The following is a 21,073-nucleotide window of genomic DNA, read 5'->3' as shown; positions in this document are numbered from 1 at the left end:
ATTACATTGAAATAAATAATATATGGCCTGTTAATAACACGTCTACGCTTGAAGATGGCACCGAACTCAATACATGGTATTTGTCTTACATTTAGAAATGTAGATCCCTAAAATACTTCATTTACATGGATGAGCAAACGTGTCAGCTGGGTGGGGGTAACTGAGGATACACACCAGGACGCCCTCACATGTCCGTAGGTGTCCAACTTCTCAGGAAACAAATGCTGCCATCAGACATCAAATGTTTTTGATGAAAGGACATTCCAAAGGTTTGGACTGTGTTTTCTCAGACAGAAAGACTACACATGATTTAAACAATACATCCTCCGACAGGAAAGAGCTATAAAAGTAAAGCAAAACAGGAGGTTGAGCAGGTCATGTGTTGGTCTAACTGACAATTCGACTCGCAAAGGGTAAAATAACGGGGGTCAAACAAATGCAATAAGTTTGCTTCTAACATGCAAAAAACCAAATAGGTCTTCCACTCCACAATTAGAAATAGTAATACTCTTATAAGGCTTTATTTTCCAAGTTAAAAAACAAATCCAGAAACTGTAGCTTTCAGATTGCTGATTAAAAACAAACAAGTCTTGTTGTAGGGCTTTTCCATAGTGTTAGGATAAAACAACATTAAAAAATTGGATCCTCCATCTATAAAAAAGTAATTCCTGTTTGTATAAATTCACGCTGAAAACCAAAATACATCATCAACAGAGAAAACATTAAAATCTAATTAAAACACGTCCACTAGGAGGAAACGGGTGCGGGGTTTACGTCAACGAGCCAACCTGTCAGTTCAGAATAGGGTAGTGCACGCACATGTTCACATGCATGAATGTGAATGTGCGCGTGCACGTACGTGAACGAGCAAACCTATCAGTTATATACTACTGATAAGCAACTGAGAAACCAATATAGAACAATAAAGTCCAATATTTAAACCCCAGGTTCAAGACCAAGATTTTTTATAAAAATAAGGTGTTTTCATATCTGAAGTCATTGGAATTGTTGGCCCGGTGTCCTGTGGAATAAAGTTTTTAATTCAAGGGGCTCTTGAGGAATGTAATAACCAGATGAAGATGACACAGTAGCTTTAAATATATTTTATGTATATATAGTTTGATAAGCAGGGATTCATAAGAAGGGAAACTGAAATTGCTGATTATTTATGGTCACCTTTGTGCCTCTGTCCGTCTCTCACCTGGCTGAAAGTGCTGCATATTCCTCTCTGCTTGTTGCCATGGTAGATATACACAGCACCTCTGTTATCATCCTCAAGCGGAGCTCCGACAGCAACGTCTCGGAGTCCATCTCCATTCAGGTCTGCAAGGCTGGATATGGTGGTGCCAAATCTACCCATGGATGGTCCCGTCACAATCAGTTCACTTTTCAGTTGCAGCTATGAGAAAGGAGGACATTAGTTCATTGAGTTTGATCATAAAAGCATTGAGTGTCACACTGTAATCTCACAAAGTGGTGGCTCACCTCATCAGTCAGAGTGTAGATGTAGATCTGACCTTCTTTCTTCTCCTGAGGCTGGTAAAACGTTGGCGCTCCCACCAGCAGGAAATCAGTGTCACCGTCTGAGTTAATATCCACCGAACACAGCTCGGCGCCGAAGTAGGAACCAATCTGACAAGTTAGTTATATCATTAGTTTAGTTTTTATTTAGTTATGAATTTATATCATTTAATGATATCAAAAAATGTGACTCAAAAATGATCAATGCAGGGAAAATGCTTCATGTACAGAGAACACAACATTACTGCACAGAAAATATGATTTCACAAAATAAAATAATCATGCTGACAAAAACAAGAATCCCTAAAAACATTTCCAGAAACCGACATGTATGCCTGCAAAGTAAGTGTAATCCTTTATGGTGGTTTGAACAAGTTTTCTTTTCCAACCGTTTTTATTAGATCAAACAAGTTCTTTGGTTTCCTCTGTGTAGCCACAGAGTTTATTTGCGTTTGCACAAGTCTGGAAAGTTGCAAACATTGAACGCTATCATCATTTTAGACTCAGACTACTGGTGCAGCTGATGATGCACTTCATATTTCTTCCACTCCCATCTTTTCAATCCCTGTACGACATCACTACTGCAACTTGGTGACTTCTGTCTTCTCTCTCCTTTAGCTTGTGTTTTGTAATCCATCCATCCATCCATCCATCTTCTTCCACTTTATCCGGGGCCGGGTCGCGGGGGCAGCAGCCTAAGCAGAGAAGCCCAGACCTCCCTCTCCACAGCCACCTCCTCCAGCTTATCCGGGGAAACACCAAGGTGTTTCCAGGCCAGCCGAGAGATATAATCTCTCCAGTGTGTGCTGGGTCTGCCCCGGGGCCTCCTCCCGGTGGGACATGCCCAGAACACCTCACCCAGGAGGCGCCCAGGAAGCATCCTTGTCAGATGCCCGAACCACCTCAACTGGCTCCTTTCGATGTGGAGGAGCAGCGGCTCTACTCTGAGCCCCTCCCGGATGGCTGAACTTCTCACCCTATCTCTAAGAAGAGGCCAGCCACCCTTCGGAGGAAGCTCATTTCCGCCGCTTGTATTTGCGATCTCGTTCTTTCGGTCATTACCCACAGCTCGTGGCCATAGGTGAGGGTAGGGACGTAGATCGACCTGTAAATTGAGAGCTTCGCGTTTACACTGAGCTCCCTCTTCACCACGATGGACCGGTACAGCGTCCGCATCACTGCGGCCGCTGCACCAATCCGTCTGTCGATCTCCGGCTCCCTTCTCCCATCACTCGCGAACAAGACCCCGAAATACTTGAACTCCTCCACTTAGGGCAGGAACTCATCCCCGACCCGGAGTGGGCACGCCACCCTTTGTGTTGTGTAATGTTTGACATTTGTGGTTTCTCTCCATGCTCTTATGTTCTGTCTTATTTTATGTCAACCAGTCTGCTAAAGATTTGTTCCTGTTATTAGAGTTCAATAAAGTGTTTGATCATGCTCATCGTCTGATTATTGTGGTTCTCTAATATTTCACTGTCTTTACTTTATAATATATAGCACCTTTCTATAATTGTTGATGTGAATCACTGATCTATACTTAGAAGTGATTTAAAGTAGAAATAACAGTAGATTTGATCAAGAAAATTAGCATTTGTTTCAAGGCAAAACTGCATTCAGGTATCAACAATGACATGGGGACACAGAATGACTTCCAAAGAAAACTGAGCCATATGAAGAATAAAATTACCATATAAGTTACCGACCTGGTCTCCAGTTATTCTTTGTTCTGTGACCCAGTTGTTGCTGTTTTGTTTGAAAAGTACGACCTGTCCTGTGTGCTGAAACCGGGGTGCACCAGTGAAATACAAAGAAACACCACCCCTCTCTCCAACAGAGACAGAATATCCTGCAAGAGGCAAATATAACATGCAGCATGTTTTTATTTGAAAACCTAATACGTGTATTTGTTGTACTTGGAAGATATTAAAAATGATTTAGACTGGAAGCTTCCAGAGTTCATTTGTTCAAGTGTTGAGTGAAATAACAAAATCTTATTTTTAAAAAAGAAACATCAGATAATGTGTAAATAAAGTTTACCCATGTAGGAGTCCATCTCCATTTCTTCATCCTGAATTGGTTTTTCTGTTTTATCTCGACGTTCTTGGAGAGAACCACGCCAGCTGTTTGTTCCCACTGAACCCAGAATCAGTGTTTCCTAAAAACAGGAATGTGCAGGTGTACGGAGTACAGACATCACAGGTATGGTTAGAAAAGGAAGCAGAAGATCAACTGTGTCATTTGACCTGCTGCAGCTGGACTCATTTTCCAGTTATTCAGCAGCAGAAAAGTTGTAAGGATGCTGAAGTGCTAAATTTAGCATGGATAAAGCCCTTCACTCAGACTCCGTATATTGATGTGAAGAAATATAATGCAATTCGGCCCTTGAAGTTACTTCACTGTACATTTATGTCTGCACTTGTGTCTGGCCAGAAAGAGAGTACCGATTCGCTTATTTGGTAGGTCAATGAAAGGCTTAAGTTAGTTAAATGTGAGAAAAAATGTGCATTCATGTTTGCAGTTTTGTCTTGTTATACAATATTTGAAATTTTAAAAAACAAACAAAACACTACATTTTCGGAAATATTTGTGGGTGTTTTCTTGTTTGTACTACTTGAACACTAAAAGTGGCCCTCACATGAGATGACACTGCAGGCAGTGACCCACAGCTCATTTAAGTTTGAGACCCCTGCTTTAGTCTGATCTCCAGATGATTCTTTAAGGTGCTCAGATATATTTTGCTCACCTTGTTGAAAACAGCGCTGAATCCACTCTGAGACATTTCATCAGTCAGGTTTCCTGCTTGAGCCACTTTGGAACCTAAATATGGATCATCAGTGAGTACACGTTACAGCTGCACATGTGGAAGGTGAGATGACATGAATTCTTGATTTGGGGAATGAAATTAGACGCCACCTTCCATAACAAAGACATCTTTCTGAAAATTCTCCAGTAGTCCTGTGAGTCCATCATAATTCTCTATTTTGAAGGCATTTTTGTCTTTTGGTTCTGAAGCGATGGCCCTAAATTTATCCAGCTTTGCATCCTTGACCTGAAACCAGAACACAGCTTTAAAACATGAAAGTCTGACATCAGCATAAGAAAAAAACACAACATTAGAATAAAAATTGGAATTTACTTGTTCTGACCCACAACAATAAACTCATATTCATCACATATATTAAAAGGAGCCATGATTGTTATACAGAAGTGAACAGATGAAACCACACGTGACAAAAAAGGAGGCATGATATATGACATTACCCCAATAACAAGACGTATTATATTTTTCTCATCATATCTTTTAATTATCCCTTTTCTGTCTGTATCAGAGGGATCTCCGTCTGTGATTAGAATCAGAACTTTAGTTGCATCAGGAGAGGCGCCTGCAGCTTTGTTGTCAAAGATTTCATCACTGAAACAAAAGTAAAAACAGCTTTTGTAACACAATAAACCAAGCTGTGAACATGAACACATTAACACTAAATCAACAAACTTAAGATGCAAATAATGTCATAGTTGTGTTGAGCCTTTTGTCTTTTATTATAACTGAACTTACAGAACAAATTCGATGGCTCTGTTTGTGTTGGTGAGACCTTTTAAATGATTTTCTTTCATAAGTTTATCAAGAGCACGGCCAGCCTCATAGTCGTTGAAGTCAAACACTTTGTTTGGTTTGGTGGCGAACTGAACTGCTGCAAACTGAAAAACCAACATAAATTATTTAGATATGACACTAAACGGTAAATATATCTTAACAAATAAAAGCTGTGAATGCTTAAATGTTGCAGTAGTGAACTGACCTTGATCGACGTGTTCTTCAGGCTGCCTATTATCTCCACAATAAAATCTTTATTTCTGTTGAATTCTTCTTGACTCAAACTCGCTGATCCATCAAACAGAAAGACGAGGTCCACTGTCTTTTTGGTGCATTCTGGGAAAATAAAACATATTTAATCATAACTCTTCCAGACAGTAACAGGTCAAAATTACCATTTGTATTACAGATTGTTGAAAAAACAGTAGCAGAATAACTTAACTACTTTTTGAAGAAAATAACGTAATGGACATTTTCCAGTTTGGTTTGAGCAAATTGCATTCCACTGAAACTACTTTACTTAAAATGCCTAGTGACATTTTGATCACAGCACACTTTGGAAAGTAAACAGTTCTGGTTCTACTGGATCTCACCTCTGCTTTGATACCATTGATCATGGATCATGATAAATAGGCTTAAGGGCTTGTTTGGGATTACTGGTGTTGTTTTGAAATGGTTCATGTTGCATCTATGTGAAAGATCTTTTACTGTCTGTATGTATCAAGTTTTGTCTGAAACATCAGTTCTGCCCTTTGGGGGCCCTCAATGATTTGTTTCGGGTTCGATTCTCTTTTTGCTTTATATAATCCCTCTAGGCCAAATTATCAGACGTTGCAGTAATAGTTCTTATCACCTCTGTGCGGATGACATTCAGTTATATTGTTCTTTCAAAGCGTCTAAGTTTTATAAATGGTCTTGTTTAAATAACTGTCTGTCAGAAATCAAACAATGGTTAATGGCAACTTCCTCCAGTTAAATACAGACAAAATCGAAATAATAATAATATTAATACATTTTATTTAAGAAAGCGCCTTTAAAAAACACTCGAGGACACTGTACACAAGCTATAACAACAACAAACGTAACAATTTACAAAATAATAAGGATAAAACGTTGAGCAAATAGATAAAATAAATTAAAGTAGCAGGATGGAAAGATTTATGTGGAATAGGCTAATGTGAATAGGTGAGTTTTGCATCTGAACTTAAAAAGAGGGAGGGAAGTGATGTTTCTTATCTCAGGAGGAAGGAGTTCCAAAGACGGTAGAAGATTTTAACCCACAGACGAGATCTGAAATATCAGTGACAGAAGGAAGTTGGAAAGCAGAAAAACAGTGTAATGGGAGAGGAATTACAGAGGGAAGACTACAGGCAACTTCAGAGGCCAGGACTTGATGTATTTTGTGGATTTTCTCAGAGAAAAATAACACTAGAGAGTCGAAAAAGGAAGATGAGTAAAGGTGAGCAGGGCGAGGATATGGTGCTCTAAAAGAAGAGTTAAACAGTGAAAACAGTATCAGAAACTCTGATTACTACTTGGAACTGTTTTTATAATCTAAGAAACATCTCTAATCTCAGACTACTGGTTTCAAAGGCAGAACTTGAGATGATTATTTTACTTTCATCTCTCTTCAGATTACGTCAGATTTTATATTTCTGGTTTTATTGTGAAGCACTTTGTCATTTTATCTGTAAAAGTGCTATATAAATACATTTTACTTACTTACTTTTACTAAAATAAACATGGAGGAACACTTTACCTTGATACGCGGGTTTGAAAGAGGAGATTTTCTGGAGTTGATCAGAGAGCTCATAACAAATACTGTTCAGATAGGAGTTCTCATTGCATTCATGCACCAAACTTGGACTGCAAACCTAAATCAGAGCATAAAAGTTAAATAAAGCTCTGCATATTAATTTGTTTTTCTCATAGTGATGAGGAGAGAGAGTGATTTCCTCACAGTGAACCTGGAGCCGGAGGAATCTGCAGCGATCGACAAGCCAAGATGTTTGACTGCTGTTGTGTTTGACTGCAGGTCCTCTGCAACTGAAACATTTTATTATAAAATACACAAACTTTTACAGAAATGTATTCCTATATTTTAATGGCGTTATAAATTGTGTAATATTCTGTTGATACCAGTAGGGTTGAACCACTTGTTTTGGTCAGGTTGGTAAATTCCTCCAGATCCATTTAGCCTGAGAGGTGCAGTGACGACTATCCTGTGGAAAATGATAACACTAATTAGTTAATAAAGTTTATGCATAAGTTCTATGGGGACAGTCTGTAATCATCTGCCTGCTTTCCTGGGTGTTCAGCTCCTAGTCTATTCTTTACATCGTTTACATTTTCCCACGCAGTCAAATTCATACCAACCTCATTATTCTAGTCCAGTCATTTTCTTGCCTGCCTTCTGTGAGCCAATCACTCTCCACTCTGTGTGCTTTAAGTTTCAGTACTCCTTCACTCATTTGTAAAACCTGTCTCACCCCCCAAGTTTATATTATTTAATTTAATATGAAGATTTTTTTTCAAAGAGAATACACAGCTTAACTGCAAAGGAGTTACCACACGAGAGTTAAAACAGAAAAAGTTAAAAGTCTTTAAAGATCTCAACTAGTTGTTTGAATCAGAGTAAAATGTTTCAAAAATACACAAAAAAGTGAAGTCTCACTTTTTTGGTTTTCAGCTCTGCTTTGATCTGTTATGCACAGATAATAAGACTTTATTTTTGAAGAACAGATGGTTCATTAAATATGAAAGTTTTTAGGATATATTTGTACTCCTTTATATTAATATCCAAACTTACAACAGGAAGACAACTGAAAAAGGAGACGAGAGTAACTTGACATAAACTAAGCGGGGGAACAAAAAGACAAACAGAGAGAAGATTGGAGGAACAGAGTCAGAACACCAAAGGTCATTACACACTTTGTAAAAGGATCAGAATGGTTTAAATTCATCAGAAATATATTTTTTCTTTAATAAGGAAAGCATCACACTGCACACTCCAACGTGTGATACCAGTCACAGTAAATAACCAGCTACTCACTCACTGCGTCTCGTGCCTGCTTATGCCTGCTCATTACAGTATTAAAGGACATTTGACTTTCAGTTCCTTGAAATTACTGTTAAATGTGGTTTCCTTCATCCATGCAGTATTTCAAATTAGTCAAAAACGATTAGTTTCATGCACTTAAAAAGGAAGAAATGTTACAGAAACTTAAATATTTATTTTAAAAAATGGATTTTTACTAAATTATTACTACATTTTCTACTAAATCTATGTAATTACGTTGAACGTTGGGTTTGAAGTGCAGCAGAAGAGTTTTAATTAGTGCCTTCAACAGTGTTAGATCACTCACAGGATACAGTATTATACGATGTCTTGAGTCAAAAGTACAATCCATCACAGCAGTGTGTGAAGTAGTCTGGCTCGTGTGTCATGGAAGGTGGTAGGTAAGCAGACATTTCAGGTTCCCATTTATTTACAGTAACCTTCAATATATGTGAAACTTAATTTGACTTGATTTTGACTGCAATGCAATGCTTACACAAACAAACCCTGGATAGTAAGTGAAGCGATGTTACGCTGGCAAACATAGCAAATAAACATATGTAGAGAATAATGTGCTTCATGTATAAAAAGTTAATACTTCTGAGACAAGTGGAGAGTATTCCAGCTGTTCATTCACTTTGTCACAGTACCTTATATATGATAGAAAAAGAGAAATATATAGATATGTATTTGAAGTGACAAACCGAGCAGCAAACTTACCCTTTGTTATTACTAGACTTGTTCAAGTACTGTAGCACTCTGTATCCAAAGAAATCACCTGGTTCACCCAGAAAGACTTCAGGATTTCTTGTGTCAATATTAAAAGCCAAACAGGAAGGGATGGTTGAAGCTGAGAAAGTGAAAAGCATGAAATTGATACTAACTAAGACTGTAATACCCTAAATTAAACCTGCATCACCAATAAACAAAAAGCACAGCTTATACGGGATGCGGTTTTTGCACTGCTGCAGATGGGAAAGGTGTGCCTGAATCATTTGGGGGCAGTGAGTCGGGTAAGACTGATCACTTTGCATCAGTCACTCTCTTCCTATTTCAGTATCATGCTGTGGCCTGAAGAAGAGGCAGTACAAAGAGCACATGGTGGAACGGGGTGAGAAGGTAGTGTGAAAAGAGCACGCCCAGAGCTGGACTAGATAACAGGGCAGGTCCACTGAATATGATGTACAAAGGTGTAATGTTAGCTCCCTTCCTGATTTCATTTATTTGCATGTTTGTCACACTTAAATGTTTCAGATCATCAAACAAATTTAAATATTAGACAAAGATAACACAGGTAAAAACAAAATGCATATTCTAAATGATGGTATTTATTGAGGGGGAAAAAAAAATCTAAACCTATATGGCCATGTGCGAAATATAAATTTTTGCCAGAAAACATCTTTTTGATCCCCAAGACTTTCGGGAAAATACTCTGTGGACTGGAGAGACAAAAGTTGACTTTTTGGAAGCTGTGTGTCCCATTACATCTGGCATAAAACTAACACAGCAACCCTCTGATATGGCTGAATTACAATACAGAAAAGATGAGTGGGCCAAAATTCTTCCACAGAGCTGTAAAGGACTCAATGTCAAACATAGGAAATCAGGAAGGGGGCAAACCCTTTTCCACAACACTGTATATGTGTGCTGAGATAATGTGTTTGTCAGAGCTGAATGAACTGTTGGTATTCTGTGCTTGGAGGGAATCCATGAGTGAGTGAGCCTTGTCACACTCATTATCTATGAACACGTTTTTCTATATATGGTGTTTCTCACACACCGTTTACTTGGGTGGGCTTCCCTGATACATTTCCAGGGACCGATATATTTTACTGTTCATTAGAGACAACAACATGGTCAATAAACTACTGGAAACCCCTGCGCTCTGACTGGGTAACTGACAACAACTGCAGAAGCTACAGGACCAGGCAGAGCGCCAGACCCAGGTCCTGGAAAATCTGTTTGCTGGGTTCTCTCGAGCAGCGCTGCTGCTCCCCCCGGCAGCTCATTGTTTTCTGAGTAATCAAATAATTATTTCCTCCACTGTATGTGAGCTCTGTGTACTCCATCAGTTGAAAAAACACTCCCTCCATAGTAAAACAATTCCCTCTGTGGTTAGGAGGAGGCCACTTTTTATTAAATATAATAACACATGTGCAGGAACACATAACACATTCAGGAATTCCAGCTCCTGAATGTGATTATGTATAGTTAGCTAGCTTATCCTAGAGGATCAGAGGAACATTGGATATATTTATTACTCTTTACACATTTGAAATGAGAAAGTGTCCAAAAGAAATACAATAAATTAGATCTATAACACAGATACTCATACAATCTGCTCTTTTAACGTAACACAAACAACTCCACAAAGGTTTAAGGGAAGATTTCATCAGTTTCAGAGGCGTCCTTTTTGCCACATTACTGTATGGTCTTTACCTTATAATATAATGATTGTTGTTGCAATTTAGTACTATGTAAATAGAACTGAATTGGCTTTGTTTCTAAAAGTGGGAGCATGTGGAAGAAATCACTTGCCTGTTTTTGAAGTGCATACACAAAGTTCATAATCAGAAAACCTCCCACAACTCTTTCCCCAGACAAACAAAGGATCTCTGTCTATTTCAAATGGTAGAAATCTGTTTCAAATCTTACCAACAGCCACTGTACAGATGAGCCAGACTATGTGGTCCTTCATCGTCCTGTGCTGCTCTAGTCCGATCCCTTAGTCTGAAATAGGATTAAGACACAAGCCAGCATTTTAGTGAGCAATAAACAGGATGCCCGGTTCAAGAACTTGGAGGAAACACAAACAGCCCCAGACTCTCAGAGGCTAGGATACTCCCGATTCAAGATAAATGGGAGGGTCACACCTCTCATTTATCTGGACACAGGGCCGTGCTGAGATGTTTGAAGGGGCGGGTTCTCAAAGTTAAAAAGGGGCAGACAGAACCAGGCCGAATAACAAAAACCCAAATTAATCAATAATCTAATACGGAATCTTATCAAAATATATCATTGTCATCAGGTGGGGACAACGCAAAGCAAACGTAGCCTTTGTTTAACCTGACAGGGAACAATGTTGCTGTTGAGGGGTTGCTGCTGCTCCTGCTGCTGATAGTGTTGATGGGCGGGGCTGTGTTGATATGACAAACTAAATATGTTCCCATTAAAAAGTCCATAGGAGAGGTGTTAGCTGATTAATAATCAAAATTTAACAATTCTTGCGCCTAATCCATAATAAAATAATGATAGAAAAATGTTATAGAACCAAACTATTGTAATTGTGTTTATTACTGTTTTTATTTATAAGTTTTAATTTAAATAAAGTCTGTTACATAAAACATGCATGCACGCACGCGCGCGCGCACACACACACACACACACACACACAGTGATATTTTATACGTTTTCCAGAATACTGTATATACTATGGCCACAAGTTTGCATTATGGTGCTGATCCAGAATCCTTCCCTTAATATTTATTCCTAGTTCTATAAACAATGTCTTTTTGATTATTCAGTTTGTTTGACTATCCACTGCGCAAAGCACAAAGCTTATTATTTTATCTGTGTAAAGATACAATAATTTTGTTCCTGTAAAATCGGCATTTGGTCATATTTGAAATATTAATCGAATATAATCTGTTTTAATGTATTTTCTTTAAACTACAGTGTTTTTATAGCGTAATTATAATAATCCATAATTACGTGGCTATGCATATTAGATAGTTTTCAGTGAAAAATAAGCACCCCAGAAAGGCAGGGAAAAGCCCTGTAACTTACTTTAAAACTAAATATATCCCTAAAACGGTGGACAGAGCTACAGACCATTGACTGTAGAAAACATGGACGACGCCACAGCTCCCCCAAAAATGAAGCCAAAACGTCTCTATCACCCCGCCTCCTCCATGTTAGTGGATGGGACTGGGGTCAGACTAAAATAAATTTATTCTCCTTAGATAATTTTTTTCCAAAGATTCTTTCTTTTGTTATCAATAGTTCTCATCATGCTGATTGATGTCCAAGGGGTCTCCTTTCCTATAAGTTTGATTCTAATTCCTACCGCGGTGATGTTAAATTGGGGTGTAACGTCATCATAGCAGCTTTGACTGACAGCTGCAGTCACGGAGAAACTTGCGTATCTCTGTTCGGGAATAGCAGATAGAGCGTAGGCTCTGAGAGGCGGGCCAGCGTTTACGCTACGAAAACACGACCGAGTGTTTTAACCTGACAGTCTGAGGTGTTCTTCAGTAAACTGGACTACCCGACAGAAGGACCCGAGGCCCCGCTGCACTTTTTCGGTAAGTTAATCGTGTTTGTAAGCTAATCCGTAACTACCGTCCTTAGCTAGCTCCTGAGACCTAGCTAGCTAAGACGAGCACAAGGCTGTCAGGGTTCGTTTAGCTAATCTGTGCAGGTGAATGAATTTACTAAAGAAATCAAGAGAAACGTTCCGGGCTAATCAGTCACTAATTACTGTTACTGTACTTTTATTACAAGTATTATACTGTAAAAGCAACAGGCTGCACTCTGCTTCAGCTCCTGTGCAGAGCTGATTATTAAATATATGCAAACAACAGCATGTTTTCAGTCTCTTGCCACATCTGTAAAGACAGTAACATCTTTTTTAAAAGCTTGTACTTCAGTAACTCCTCATTAATCAGGAACTATGGATTAAAGTACTGTAGTGTACTGTAATACTGAAAAAATGTAAGAGAACTTCAGATCCTGAGTGTGTGAGGACAGAAGAATCAGCTTTATTTCAATTTTGAGGGATAAAATTTATATTTGAGTTTGTGATGATTCTGTTCTCTTTGTGATTACAGGAGCTGCCCTCAGATTCAGACCTCAGCACCACCCAGTGACAGCAGACAGATCATCCAACATGTTCACATGTTAACTGCAAAATGAACTGATGAAAACAGTACAAAGGTTAACGTACCACACGTGCTGTAGTGAAAGCTGCAGCTTTATTGATAAAGTTAAAGACAAAAAAACAAAAGGATTAATCACTCATGTAACTGTGTCACTATATATCAGCATTAACAGGACCTCAGTTTGGTGTTTCACAAAGCTGCTGATCTCAGACCTGCACACCTTCTGTTTTAAACACTTGATGTACTCAGCTGCATGAAGAGCACATGAGATTTTCTCTGACACAATTAAATAAAACCTGATGAAGGTCAAAGGTCGTCACTTGTATGTTGAACTACAAACTTGTCATCTGGAATTCTTTCACAGTTTTTTGCAGATAGTGTGTTATTTACCATAAAGTGATTCAGAGTTATTCATACCAGAGTAACCAGAGAGGATCATATATTTTTAAATATATAACTTTCTACAGGACTGAATATAATATCTTTATGTAAAAGTTTGGAGCCTCTGGGGAGTACCCGAGTATTTATAACATTACACAAACCAAAGGTCTCCATCACAGTGTTCATGAAATGCTGGGTTTATCCATCTCCTGGATCGGGCCTGCAGAGGAGTGCTGAAGATTTCCCTGTGAGGGAGCTGCTGGTGAAGATCGTGAGTCCTGCTTGATCAATGCGATGAGCTTCAGTCTTCCTGGTGTTTCTTAAATGAAGTCTCTCTCAGTCGGTCAACAGAACATCTGGCACAGGACAGCTGTGATGAAAGAAAAGGAAGAAGTTTCTCCAAACCTCTGCACCCAGGAAACCCAGCTTGGTCCTGATGGTCTCCCTCACTAGTTTCTCTCCAGGGTGAATGTGACTCTATTATTAAATGAAAAGAACAAATTAGACCACACTACTGAAACGTTCTGCTGATGTTTTTAAAATTTCCATGTTACCAGGCTGTAGAGGGCTCTGAAGATTTAAACAGTTTTAGATCCATTACACACTCACAGTCTTATGTTAAAATCTCAAAGGACAGCATTATATTTTTGATATTAACAGTAACTCTGGGCTTCTGTAGAGTGTGCAGCTGATCTCATCGCTGTCTAAAAATGGATAAAAACAAACATAAGAAGTGCTGAATCCTTCAATAACACAGACTATTAGAGTAGCAGGTGTGTAGCATCGCTAACTAGCTAGCAACAAGCCTCCAACACAGCGCGTATGCTAGCGGCTAATCTAGCTAACGAATTAACAACAAAGTGATTTTAGAACTATAAGATGATAAGCTGTGTGCCTTTTTTTTATAACAGTGACATGGTTGTATTTACCTTAATTAAACGAGTCGTCAGTCGCGGTAAACCAGCAAAAAACTCGAGCAGCCGGGCTACGTAAAAAGTGTAGGGGGGCGTGTTTGCGGTCACGTCCAGCGGGTGTGTGGGCGGGAGCGTTACACAGTCGCTCCACCTCAAGTCACTACTGCGCAGACTCTGGCTCCAAATTTGCAAGATGGCAGCCTCCACAAGCGGGATATTTTGGCTTCATTTTTGCACAATGGGAGGAGGCGGAGTCGCGTCGTCCATGTTTTCTACAGTCAATGCTACAGACCCATGACAGCCTTGCTCAGTTAGCTACCGGCTAATGACCAGCACTACTTGTGGGGTTATAAAAGGACAGTTAATGTGTGTCGCAAACACAGCACGCTCATGTGTTTCAATTCGTCAGTTGCCACAAGACTATGGCAAGCCATTACAAGACAACTTGCCAACGTGTAAATAATAAGCTAATACTCCCGTGTGCTGAAGACTGAAGTGTACGTTGTACACCCTGCTTACTGTTTTTTGCGGCATCAGTCTGGTTTCCCAGTTCATTTGTGTTTCTCTTACAGCTCCGCACAGCCCAGGAGGAAAACAATGCGCGTGCTCTTTGCGAGCTCGTTCCCGGCTCGTAACCAGCGCGCTCTGCCGTCAATGGCGAGCATTGGTTGATGGTCATCATGTGACTTATGCAAGCCAGATCCGTTTATTTAGCAAAATTGTGATTAATAGTTAAATGTTATTGTTGAGGGGCACAGGCAGGACTCCACACGCACACACACATTAGAAAAAAGGCTGCACTTGAGTCCAGTGACTCTCGACTGTTCACTGGTTTTGGAAAGCTACAAAAATATAATATTGGGAAGCTATATAGTGGACAAAATTTAACACTTTAAAAAATGTGGAAAGAGATGTTTACAGATTTATACTGTCAGTCCGTTTCAGAGGTGTTGTTTTGTCTAAAGGGTTTACTTTAAAACATGAGCAGTTCAAAAGGTGAGCTTGTACTTGTTGGAGTTCATCCTCATTGGTTAGTGCTTCTGACAAACATGACGTTTGTACACAGAAAACGACTTGATGTGACTTTTTGTCTTTCTGCACATACACAGATCTGCCAGGAGGGAGCACTAAAAGATCTTTTTACACTGCACATGACTTCAGCCTACACAAATATTTCAACTGGGAGTCAGAACCAGTTAAAGTTGCCCCTTTTGTGCATTTAATTCCAAAATAATATTGTTAAAGTTGCTTTTACAAGTTTTTTTATTCAAAGTGAATAAAGCACAGTCTATGTGGGCAGTTTTGCTTTTCTCAGCATTAAGATCTCTCTATCTCTATCTCTCACTCTCTCGCTCTCTCTATATATGTATTCACTCCTGTCAAATAAGCTGTAAAAGCCAGTAATACAAATATTTTATTATATTTGTTCATCCAGTTGAAAATGTCATTGAGATCTAAAATTTCCTTTTAAAGACTGATGTAAACAAGAAGGCAGCCGACTTTGTAACTGTTAAACTCACAGACTCAGATGGGGCTAATTTACATCAGAGTGAACACAACATCAAGATTATATGTGAACTTACATGTAAGCTTTACATTTCCAGTTTATCAAATCCCACTGAGCAGTCCTCACCTTTAAATCTAACCTCTCTTCTTCCTCTCCTCTTCTGTCTTTCTTATTTTTCTCCATCTTTGAGCGAAGTTAGCTCTCTTTCTTTTCTCTCCCTCTGAAATAAGCAGCTGAACCTTTAACTAGCAACACACTGTGTGACAAACTACACACAAACAGGTTGTGTGTTCACTGATGTTTGTTGAGATGATAGAAATGTATTTGAAAATACCTGACAATTAAAAAAACATTGCTCCTTTTGTGCTCGCTCATCTTTTGTGTGGGCTTATTTTCAAAATATAAGAAGTAGAAAGTACCAATATTTGTTTAAAAATGTAGGGAGTAAAAAAATGCTAGAAAAATAACTACTCAAGTAAAGTACAGATACCTGAAAGTTCTTAAATACAGTAACGAAGTATTTGTACTTTGTTACTTCCCACCTCTGGGTATAATAAAAGTGACAGTTTAAGTGCTATAACTACATGTGCAGAAGGCAGAATAACCTGCGCAACTTGTGCTCCCATTCAGACAACATCTTTTTTCAAGGAAGGACTTTCATATTTCAGCAGAACAATGAAAAATCCCATGATGCATCTATTACAACAGTGTGGCTTCAATCCACACCGTTCATCAACTGGGGGGAACCTGACCCAGCTACCATAATGTGGGAGTTGGGGTACAGATCGCCAGTCTGTCGCGGGAGTAACACAGACAAACAACCATTTGTACTCACATTCACAACTACAGGCATATTAAAATCACCAGTTAACCTAATCCTGCTAACTAGCTACTAGCTACAGAGCAGGTCACCTACTAACCGGAAGTTGGTGATTTGTTCCTAGTCTGCTCCAATCTGCATGCTAAATATCCTTTGGCAAGATACTAACTCCATCGGAGTATGAATGTTAGTTAGTTAGATAGCACTACAAACTTGAAAAGTGCTTGTGTGAATGGGTGTGATTGGGTGAATGAACGAGTTGTGTAAAGCGATTTGAGTGCTCAGAGTAGAAAAGCGCTATATAGGAACCAGTCCATTTACCGTTTCCTTGTCTTTGGACTGTGAGAAGAAGCCACACTACCTGGACAGAACCCATGCAGACACAGGGAGAACATGCAAACTGCGCATAGACAGGCCCTGGCCAGATGGTGTCAGCCCCTTTGAAGCATCATAAAACAGAAAATAGGACAAAGAAGACTCAGGACTGTAGCTGGAATACAATATCTGATTCTAGGGATGACATCATCTCCTGATAGTCCAGCAATATTTAGACTGTTGTTAAAAAAAATCCTTAGACTCATATCTTCACATATCTAAATGACTATAGACCAGTTACACTCACTCCATTCATTACAATGTGCTTCGAGAGAGTGGTGCTTGCCTACATCTAGAGCAACATCCCAGACACTCTGGATCCCCTGCAGTATGCCTACTGGCCCAATAGGTCCACGTCAGACACCATCGCTGCTGCCCTTCACAATTCCCTCTCCCATGTGGAAATGAAAGACTCATACATCAGGGTACTTTTTGTTGATTACAGCTCCACCTTCAACACTGTCATCCCACACAAACTCACTCACAAGCTGGCAACACTCGGCTAAACCCAACCCTATCCACCCACCACAGGACTTTATGACTGGCAGGCAGCATTATTACAAACACTGGCGTTCCACAGGGTTGCGTCCTCAGTCCCATCCTCTACACCCTGTACACCCACGACTGTGTTGCATCCAATAGGGATAACACCATACTAAAGTTCGCGGACGATACTGCAGTGATCGTTTGCATCACTGGAGGGGACGAAGCTGCTTACAGGAGAGAGGTGGCCGGTCTGGTGTCATGGTGTGAGGAGAACAACCTCACCCTCAACACTGATAAGACAAAAGAGATGATTGTGGACATGAGGAAGAAGAAGAGACCTCACAAGCCTCTGTTCATCCGGGGGCTTGAAGTGGAGAGGGTGAGCAGCTTTAGGTACCTGGCCGTCTACATCTCTGAGGACCTCACCTGCACACTGAACACCACAGCCTTCTGGTCAAGAAGGCTCAGCAGCAGCAGCTGTATTTCCTGAAGAGGCTGGGGAAATTTGGGATGTTGGCCAAGATCCTCAGCAGTTTCTACACCTGGATTGTGGAGAGCACCCTGACCAGCTGCATCACTGCATGGTATGGTAGCACTACTGCTATGGACCACAAATGCCTGCAGAGAGTGATAACAACTGTAGAGATCACCAAGACCCTGCTGCCCTCTCTGCAGAACATCTAACATTGCAGAGTCCAGAGGACAGCTGCCTCCATCCTCAAAGACCCCACACACCCAACACGGACTGTTCACACTTCTGCCCTCGGAACGAAGGTTTAGAAGTGTGAAATCCAGAGTATCTCGACTCAGCAACTCCTTCTTCCCCACTGCTATCAGACTCTTCTATTGTACATATTAACCAGCATCTGTGTGTGGACAGCAGAGAAAGAATTTCATTGTACAGAGAAATGCTTTTTTGGTGATGACTTTATGGGCTCTGTCACTCATTTCATATCACAATGAATAAAACATTGAGCCCACTTTTGGGTAATTTTTGGTCATTCTAAGAGTCAGAAAGAAGGATTATCCAGAGTATACTCACTGGTAACGCTTGTGATTTAAAAAAAATATATATATATATATATAATGTGGCTTGTTTTGTGTGTCCAACAAGTTTGCAATTTAGTTTTGGCGAAGAATATTCTAATGATTTATTCATCTTCTCGTTTTTTAGCGTTAAGTAGCAGAAAGACATAAAGGTCATCTCTTATGTGGCATCTTTTTCCTGGAGTTGTAGAGCTAAAAATGTGATTGGTCTGTTCCAGTTTCTGTTACCTGTCCAAAGGTAATAAAAGTCACCTCCAGAACCCTCTCACAAAATATAGTGTTAAGTTTCACTTTAGTGGATCACATGAACATCATATTAAAACCCTTCTGTCACAGTCCTGGGTCGGTGACCCAGTGTTTTGATTTTGTGTTATCATTAAGTCCCCGTCTCTGTGTTATACTTCCTGTTTTACTTTGACGGTCCCTTGTCTTATGTCAGTGTTTCTACTTTTGCTTCACCCTGGTCTCGTCATGTTTGATTACTCCCAGCTCTGCTCTTCTCCTGTGTCTCATTCACTCGGTATCCCTCAGTGTATTTAAGACTTGTGTTTTCCTTGCTCTGTGTCACGTCATAACCTCGTCATGCTGTGTGTGGTTCCCTCCATGCTCCCTGTGATCCGCGTCCCCAGTCTCTCGTTCCAGGTTTCCTAGTGTTTAGTATCAGTTTCCAGTTTGTAGTTTAGGTTTGTTTTGTGTGTGTTTGTTTTTATGGAGTTTTTTGCACTGCAATAAAGCAGCCTCTTTGAGTTCATTTCCTATGTCTGAGTGTCTTGTGTTTGGGTCCTACATCCTGCCTGCCACACAGCCGTACCATGACATGCCTTTTTTGCTTTACAGTACCTGCCCACCACATAATAGCAGAATGGCAAAGTTAATGACAAGTTCAGAAGCTGCTCGAACATGCTCCTGAAAAGTGTCTTCAAACATACATTAATTACTAAATAATAATCAGTGAAGAGCATTTTAAAAACGCAGCTTTACATAAAAAGTATTCTGTTAAGTTTGATCATCAGGTCTGGTGGACGGTCTCTTGCTGTAGAGTAATTAAGTGCCTTATCCTATATGTAATGCTAAAACAGATGCAGTGTGTGAATACTGATACTTATACTGTTTATTTTCCTTTAATTTCATATTTTGCCATGATAATTTTTGGTCAGGATGCTGGTCCTGTGGGAGTCTTGATTATCACCGAGGATGAAAAAGGTATTGCTTTAAAAATCAAAGTAAATATGTTAGAGAAAATGTTTGCCTTTGTATTATGTTGGACAGTAGTACCTGTTTGCAGCAGTTGTTACAGAGACGTGGAAAGAACATTCAATCGTCGCGTTTTTGTGGGAAGAAATGACAAAGACGTTGTACCTGATTCATAGATGAGAATTTCTACACAGCAGACGCTGGTTGCTAAAACTAAAGTTTCAGTTTTGCGTTGTGAAACTTGATTTTGTCTGTTAGGAGGGCATCTGCTTGCAGTATGACTCACAGAGGATCTGCTGCCATAAACAGGAAGGCTCAAACCACACACGGTTGTGTTGAATACTCCTTCCAGATCATTGCAGACGCGAGGTGTTGCTCTCAAAGACTGTTTTAAGAAAAAAGAAAAAGCTGGTATGAGCTGAGACGCTAGAATAAAAGTTTTTTCAGTCATTGTGACAGTTACTACATTGAGACACAGAAAGTGCCGTACATATATCAGAGTTATGTAGTAGTTGTGAACATCAGTGCAGGTTCATCTGTGAAGGTTTTGGCCAGTAATTATAAAAAATCCAGACTTTGAATCAGTTTTATAAATGTTCAGCACATTTTAGTGGCTTGAAATAATAGTGGCCTTGAATTCAGTGAAACATGCAGAACTGTGAATTTATAGGATTTAGGAATTTCTATGTATGTAATTTTTTTCTGTTATTTTCTCTAGTGGAAAGATTTTGAATGTAAAAAAGTGGACAAAAAAAGATCTACTGGTAAGTTTCTCCTGTTGTTGCAGAACAACTTGCTCAAAAGGGAAAATGCATCTGCAAGGTTTTGCTCTTTCTGTTTAAAGGCCTTTAAGATGACAGTTGATTATTCAGATTATTAGAGTCTCTCTTCAGCACCATACACTCACATTTTCAGTTGAATTAGTTTGCCCAAAGAAAAAAGTAACAAAGGTATAGATGAGATTCACTTACAATAAATAACTCTTCTTCAAGACCTTACACTTTTTCATTAAATAATCTGATGTAGGACAAGTGTAACAGCACTTAATCAGGTCAACAGCTATCCAGGCTAAAATATCTTGCTCTGCCTCATGTAAGAATTCAGGCACATTAGAAAAAGCCAATAAAAGGCTCAGTCATCATTTTACAGTTTCAATACTACATTCTGATGAATGCAGTTCTTCTTTTTCTATTAATAAGTCCACACAGACTGTTTGTCTGTGTGGACTTATTAATGGTTACTAAAACTCTAACAACAAACAGACTACAAACGAAAGCCTGAAAAAAATCAGT

At 39.5% G+C, this 21,073-nt stretch overlaps 1 protein-coding gene across 1 annotated transcript in view; it reads right to left on the bottom strand.

The window, feature by feature from the left end:
• LOC134629546 (integrin alpha-L-like) overlaps positions 1-14,973 on the bottom strand; it is a 28,159-nt gene extending 13,186 nt beyond the window's left edge. Inside the window, exons 1-15 of the mRNA XM_063476964.1 lie at positions 14,872-14,973; positions 10,833-10,907; positions 8,898-9,027; positions 7,259-7,341; positions 7,080-7,165; positions 6,879-6,993; positions 5,325-5,455; positions 5,081-5,223; positions 4,786-4,936; positions 4,438-4,573; positions 4,268-4,341; positions 3,562-3,679; positions 3,228-3,370; positions 1,486-1,632; positions 1,202-1,399 (exon numbers count right to left, since the gene is read on the bottom strand). Of these exons, the coding sequence (XP_063333034.1) occupies positions 1,202-1,399; positions 1,486-1,632; positions 3,228-3,370; positions 3,562-3,679; positions 4,268-4,341; positions 4,438-4,573; positions 4,786-4,936; positions 5,081-5,223; positions 5,325-5,455; positions 6,879-6,993; positions 7,080-7,165; positions 7,259-7,341; positions 8,898-9,027; positions 10,833-10,875 (1,698 nt within the window). The 5' untranslated portion in view covers positions 10,876-10,907; positions 14,872-14,973. The remainder of the gene's footprint in view (positions 1-1,201; positions 1,400-1,485; positions 1,633-3,227; positions 3,371-3,561; positions 3,680-4,267; positions 4,342-4,437; positions 4,574-4,785; positions 4,937-5,080; positions 5,224-5,324; positions 5,456-6,878; positions 6,994-7,079; positions 7,166-7,258; positions 7,342-8,897; positions 9,028-10,832; positions 10,908-14,871) is intronic.
• Between the last annotated feature and the right edge of the window lie 6,100 nt (positions 14,974-21,073).

The sequence above is a fragment of the Pelmatolapia mariae genome, linkage group LG6, assembly GCF_036321145.2.
Source record: "Pelmatolapia mariae isolate MD_Pm_ZW linkage group LG6, Pm_UMD_F_2, whole genome shotgun sequence".
In the NCBI taxonomy this organism is placed as follows: Eukaryota; Metazoa; Chordata; class Actinopteri; order Cichliformes; family Cichlidae; genus Pelmatolapia; species Pelmatolapia mariae.
Note: the sequence above shows the minus strand (reverse complement) of the source record. Positions and strands in the feature narration are given on the sequence as shown.